This window comes from Peromyscus leucopus, chromosome 2 (genome assembly GCF_004664715.2).
Source record: "Peromyscus leucopus breed LL Stock chromosome 2, UCI_PerLeu_2.1, whole genome shotgun sequence".
Lineage (NCBI taxonomy): Eukaryota > Metazoa > Chordata > Mammalia > Rodentia > Cricetidae > Peromyscus > Peromyscus leucopus.
The window spans coordinates 68,772,070-68,778,898 of NC_051064.1; the positions used below are offsets into that span (position 1 = coordinate 68,772,070).

At 35.1% G+C, this 6,829-nt stretch overlaps 1 protein-coding gene across 1 annotated transcript; it reads left to right on the forward strand.

The window, feature by feature from the left end:
• The first annotated feature begins 930 nt into the window (after positions 1 to 930).
• Positions 931 to 1,881, forward strand: LOC114683450 (olfactory receptor 13C9-like). The gene has a single exon (XM_028857762.1). The coding sequence runs from the start codon at positions 931 to 933 to the stop codon at positions 1,879 to 1,881; it is 951 nt and encodes a 316-aa protein (XP_028713595.1).
• The last annotated feature ends 4,948 nt before the right edge of the window (positions 1,882 to 6,829 follow it).

The following is a 6,829-nucleotide window of genomic DNA, read 5'->3' on the forward strand; positions in this document are numbered from 1 at the left end:
CCAATGTAGTTTTATTTTATGAGATTCTGAAAAGCTGGAACTTTACAGACAGAAAACATATCCATGTTTAATAGGTTTTAGAATAGGTAGAAGGGGCTATTAAAAATAGAGTAGTAGAGAAGGGGGCAGGTTATGGATCTGTGACTTGGTCATGGTGGTAATTACATGCATCTGTAAATGCTTTAAAGTTCTTAATTGAACATTAAGAGATTAAACAGTCAATATTGCATGATGCTGAACTGTATGTATTTAAAAATGAAAAGGATTCTATATTCTATCCTCTAGTGCCTCCCCGAGTCATTTACATTTTGGCAAGAAGATTTCCTATTATTAGGCTCCCTTGAAATGGATCTGGTTTTTGGGTAACTAGGCACTCTTTGTGGTTATGTTCATTTCTGGCTTTGTCCCTGCAGAGTCATGTGCTTCTTTTTTTTTTTTTTTTTTTTTAACTGAGAGACTACTGTTGAGTTCTTCTGATGGAACCCAATCTGCCTTTCCAAAATAATAAACCACATCTGTGATGTAACTCATTCTATATTGCCTCTATGTTCACACACACACAAAAATTTTGATTAAGCACGGGTCATAGGAAGAGAGGCATAAGTTTGAGCTTTGACATATACCCCATTAGCTCTATTGTCTTTTAAATGGTAATGTTGAGTTTAAGTGACACAGTCTATTAAAAACAAGCTGTAGAATCCTTAGCTCAGAACTGATGATTAATATGATAATTTATCTCTCATAGCTCTCTTTCTACATTGCTTATTCTTGTTATTTCTTTATCCTTTCACCCTATCATTTTTAACACCTTCTCTCATTGAGTTTAATGCAAATTTTTATACTATTGAACTGATATACTTGAACCTGCTTTAGTATAGAATATGCCATTTAATTTTTTTTTAATTCTTGCAGGTAAAAGGAGACAATACAATGGAGTGGGAAAACCGAACTCTTATGGAGGAATTTTTTCTGAAGGGGCTTTCTGGTTACCCAAGACTTGAGCAACTCTTTTTTGTGCTCATCTTAATGATGTATGCAGTCATCCTCGCGGGCAATGGTACTCTTATTATCATTAGCATTTTTGACTCTCACCTTCATACCCCTATGTACTTCTTCCTGGGGAACTTGTCCTTTTTGGACATCTGCTTCACTACCTCCTCCATTCCCTTTGCCCTGGTAAGCTTTCTCTCAGAAAGAAAGACAATTTCCTTCCTTGGCTGTGCAGTGCAGATGTTTCTTGGTTTAGCCATGGGGACAACAGAGTGTGTGCTCCTGGGTATGATGGCTTTTGATCGCTATGTGGCTATTTGTAAGCCTTTGAGGTACCCTATCATCATGAGCAAGAGTTCCTATGTGACCATGGCAACTGGGTCCTGGTTTTCAGGGGTTGCAAACTCTGCAGTACAAACTGCATTTGTGATGCGACTACCTTTCTGTGGAAATGTCATCAATCATTTTCTCTGTGAAATCCTGGCTGTCATGAAGATGGCTTGTACTGACATCTCAGGCAATGAATTCATCATGGTCGTGGCCACAACATTGTTCACTTTGATGCCACTGCTCCTCATTGTCATCTCGTACTCGCTAATCATTTCTAGCATTCTCAAAATTCGCTCTGCCGAGGGGAGAAGCAAAGCCTTTTCTACCTGCTCAGCCCACTTTACTGTGGTGATAATATTCTATGGGACCATCCTCTTCATGTACATGAAACCCAAGTCTAAAGACACACTCAATGTAGATGACTTGGATGCTACAGACAAACTTATATCCATGTTCTATGGGGTGATGACTCCCTTGATGAATCCTTTAATCTATAGCCTCAGAAACAAAGATGTGAAGGAGGCCATAAAAAATCTGAAGAGAAGGTTCCTAGGCAAATGAATGGTCAACATGTTGGGCACTGTTGAAACTCAAAACTTAGATTTTAGTTACTTTACTTTCTTCCTTGACCTTTTATGCATTATGTTAACATTTTTGTAACAAGATACAACATTTCAAAATTACTGCATGCTCATAAAGAATTTTCAAGGGTCAGAAAGAATAAGGGAGAAAACTAAGTAACATAGCATTGAGAAACAACTGCTTTTTGACATTTTTGGCAGCATCTTCATAATTCTGTATTTTTTAACAATATTAGAGCTGGGCATATATGGCATTTTTACAAACATAACTTTATTTTACAAGCAATTGTTCTTCAAATCCTTCCATATAAATAAGTCTGTGTTATGAAAAATGTGAAACAGAAAAATCTGAAAGTACTTTATCAATATTTTCCCTTGGAGAGTTTTCTGTTGCAGTATATTAATCTCAAATTTTTTAAAGTCACAAATGTTGTATCTTTTCACAGCATTTCATTTTTTTCCTGTGGTGCTCTAAGGATGCTGAGAGTTGGGGCTATAAAGGAAACAGATAAATAGGATTTATGGGTACAGTCTATAAAATCAAGGAATCTGTTTTTAAAAAGTCATTTATTTCAGCTTTATATGTTAGCTTTAGCATAACAAATATACAAAAGTTTTTAAGTTTCCCTTTTAATTTTAGAGAAAGGACTATGAAACATTCATTGCGTACATTTACTTATTTCTACATTCCATTATAGTTGTTTACAGATTAAATCTGTTGGCAAGGGCAGAGACCATCAAAGTGTCAGCTCCACAACCCAACACAACAGACTATATATAATAAAGAAACTTAGTTCTTATACACCAGGCCCTAATATTCCAATCCCCACAAGAATTCTACAAATTAGGCACTCTATGTCTCACCACAGGCCATCCTTGATACCCAGGCATTAAACCAACCACCACAAGGCTTAAATCCAGCCACTTCCATAAACTTTCTGGGATACATATGTAGGTTTTAGGCATCACATTTATACATTTTGATAGAAAATTAATTAAAGAAGAATGCATTAAAGCACACATTTATCTTCAGAGTAGGAGACCAAGAATTTTTTTTTTTTTGATATAGAGTAGAAAAATCAAGCTTTGTGAAGAATGGCTTGCCACTCCCCTTAACATGTTCATGTGTTCAGACATGTGTATGATTACAATTCTGGTTTACTTTAATACCATAAGTACAGCATTTGAATCTTCAGAGGGCTTTTGATTATGAAGATTTGTTTCAAAAGCTCATTGAGAATGACCTGGTTGTATTTTTGCAATGTTTCTTCCTAACTTGGGAGCATAGTCAGATGAACTGGTACAGAATTGTCAATCCTTGGTTAGTATATGGCACTAGCCTTTCAGGTTTTGTGGAATCTCATAGCAGTGTATCTCAGTAGCATATCTAATATGACTGATGTGGGTCCAAAATGATGCTTAATCACTGTTCATAGAAAAGCCCTAAACCAGCAGAAGATCCGAACTTAATTGGTACATAAAAGGAGGTGGGTTTGACATTAACATTAATTTTCCAGAAAAGACTTGTTGTGAAAGCCTGAAGATTCTTCTTTCTGTTTCCATAGAGATAACATTTGCTTTACAAAATGGATGTGTTTCACATTTATAGCGTGAAAATACCATTTTATCTTTGATATTATAAAGTACTTTAGTAGATCTTATAATTTAAAGAACATGTTTTTCACCCTTTTGCAAAAATCACTTCCTAAGTGAGGTTGGATACTATGCAGTTAGGTTTTATGAATTTGAAATTTTGTGGCAAGGTACCCAGTCATGAATAAAAGAAAGAACTATAATGTGGAACAAGGATGTGAAACTTGGAGCCAGGTGGTGAAACACTGACTTGGGTTTGGGAAATAATGATTGCCTGACATGATATTCTACAAGAGACCAGGCGTGTTCAGGTGTGGCCGTAGACACAATATTCTAAGTGTTTCCTAATTAAACCAGAGAATTGTTTAGTTGCTTGAGCAAAAGAAGTGAGTGTGTGTTTTTACAGAAACCACTCTTGTGGAGGACCAATTAATGGGAGTAAAATTAGTGTGTCCTTTTAAAAATGTTTGTAAGAATAAGACGAGAAGACAGATAAATAGATGAATGAGGCACCAGACAAGGAAGCTCAGAGGGTGATTATCATCAGTGCTGTGTGTATCTTCGACTCATGACTCACTTGACCTACAAATACAATCTGTCCTCTTTATCCCAAAATCATAAAAGCACAAGGTCAACCAAACAATAGGATATTCTAGCTGCTTATTTTCTGACTGTTTTTACCTAAATCAACTTGAAATTAAACTGCATGCCATTATCCACTTACAACTCAGTGATTCTTCAACTCAATATAAGCTAGTTCTGGATAGTGATAGTCAAATTTAATGCATCATCTCCAGCTCTTATTTTACTTGATCTCTTTGTAGAATTTTATGTCTATTTTTGTATCATCACTGCTATAACTTTTGTACATATATTATATGATTCTAAAAGTGATATGTTACAAGATAACCTAATACTACAAACTGTACAAAGTATAAATTAAAATATGGAGAGACCTTTATATAATACATGTATGTATAATCTGTAAATATATTATGTGGCTTTTAGATGCAATAGTATCCTAGAGACTTATAGAGGTACCCATCCAGAGTACCTATATAATACATATCTTAAACTATTCTATATTCAGTATCTACTTTTATGCCATTGGTGTGTTTCACTCACAATTGTTCCCAAGGTATTTATATTTATGTGCATTCATGTTTTGAAGATTTATTTATCATTCTCTGACAGTTCCACACATGTGTTTAATGGGTTTTAGTCATGCTTACCCCTACTGCCCCTACTTTCTTCTCAGCAAGTACCCATCCTAGTTTCATGTCTTTCTCCTGTGTGACCCACTGAGCTTCAGTAGGATTTCACAGCCACCTCAAGAGCTGTGTGTTGTTTCCCTGTGTGGATACAGCAAAGTGTATACAGTTTCAAGGAAAAAGAAAATTTTATATGATCTTTTTAGGTGGGCATGTTTGACAATTTTTTGTTTTTTTTTTTTATTGAAAGTAGACTTTTGTCCTCACATAACATAACATGATTGTGTTTTTCCTTCCCTCTACTTGCCAAATTTCTCCCCCCTTTCCTCCATCTACACCCACCCCCTTCTGTCTCTCAGTAGAAAATAAACAAGTTTGTATGGGATAATTAGGAAATAAAATAATAAGATAAAACAAAAATTAACACATCAGAGTTGAACAAAACAACCAAACAGAAGGAAAAGGGCCCAAGAGAAGGCACAAGAAACAGAGACCCATTCACTCACCTACCCAGGAGTTCCATAAAAACACTGAACTGGAAGTCATAATATATACGCAAAGGACCTGTAGGGTAAAAAGAGAGAAGAAAAATATATAAATAAACAAGGAAGAATCCTGACATGCTATTATGAGACAGGAACCTCCAAGGATGCTGTTGAGTTCTTTTCTGTTGGCCATTTACTGGTGAGCGTGCAGTCAACCTTTAAGAGTACTCTGTTTCTTCAGTGAAACTCCATTGGAGGAAATTAAATATTTATCCAGAAGTGGTTATCAATTGGAGATGGCTTCTGAGTTAGGGATGGGTGTGTGTGTCCACTTCTCATTCTCCTCCTCCTCCTCTTCTTTTCTTTTTGGCATTTTGAGACATGATCTCTCTATACAGCTCTGGCTGTCCTGAACTCAGTATGTAGATCATGCTGACCTCCAACCCACTGTGATCTGCCTATCTCTGCTTCCCAGGTGCTTGGATTAAAGGTGCACACCACCATGCCAGCATGTTGGGCAATTTCATAAATTTCAGTATTGCAGGGCTAATATGATGCTACTAAATTCAACAAAATCAACTTTGTGTAATAACTTATGAAGTATCAAGATTATTGAAAGAAGAATGAGATCAGCATAAAGGATTGGAATGGTTGGCAACTGGGACTTAATAGTCTAGAGTACAGCCATCAAATACATCACTTTAAAGGTTACATTTGAGTAAGGTCTTGTAAGAAGTTTAGGCATAATGATTTGAGAGGAAATAATCCAGGCAGAGGGAAGATTTTGGGCAAAGGCACAAGGAGATTATCCCTGATATATTTGAGAATTTCCAGTAAGACCCAGATGGCTGACACTGAGGGAACAAGGGGAAAATGGCTGAAATCAGAGAGATATAATGGGATTGAAGCAGGGTGTATATGCACGGAGAAGTTGACTCAAATGTATTGCTACATGATATTTTCCTCTACAAATTCTTTGAATGACTTTGATACCTTTGGTTTGATTCTTTATGCTTTGATAATGTTGAATAGTTGTCATCATATGTATCTGTATATATGAATTTAAATATGGAAGAAACTTTACATAACATATGCATGTATAATTTGTAGATAAATTACATATATTTTTGTATGTACTAGTATTTGATGAATCAATAAAAGTATATTTTTAGAATATATGTTTATTACATATCTTAAAGTATTTCATATTTAATATTCACTTTTATGCAATTGACATTTTCATCCAAAACTGTTATTTTTTTAAGGTGTTTGTATTTTTACACAGTGACAGTTAAAGAGGTATTTTTCATAATCTTGCATGGAAACACACACAACATACATAAATACACACACACACACAAACACACAGATCTATTCCCTAGAGCTGATGTAATTTCCTTAATCTTTTATAATTTATTCTGTATCATTTTTCTCAAATGTATATGCAAAATACTTATAAAGAGATAACTGAGACTCATACTATATCCTAGTATACATTTTGATAGTAAATTGGAAAATTGAAAGTTAGATTTAATAAAAGACAAAACTTTGGTGATGGTGCTTCTTTATTCTTATTTAACTAATTAATTAATTCTTCTCTCATCTATTACATCCTAACTGCAGTTTCCCTTCCCTGTCC

Bases quoted from the DNA above. Each gene is read 5' to 3' on its own strand.
- LOC114683450 (XM_028857762.1), top strand. From the start codon at position 931: ATGGAGTGGGAAAACCGAACTCTTATGGAGGAATTTTTTCTGAAGGGG.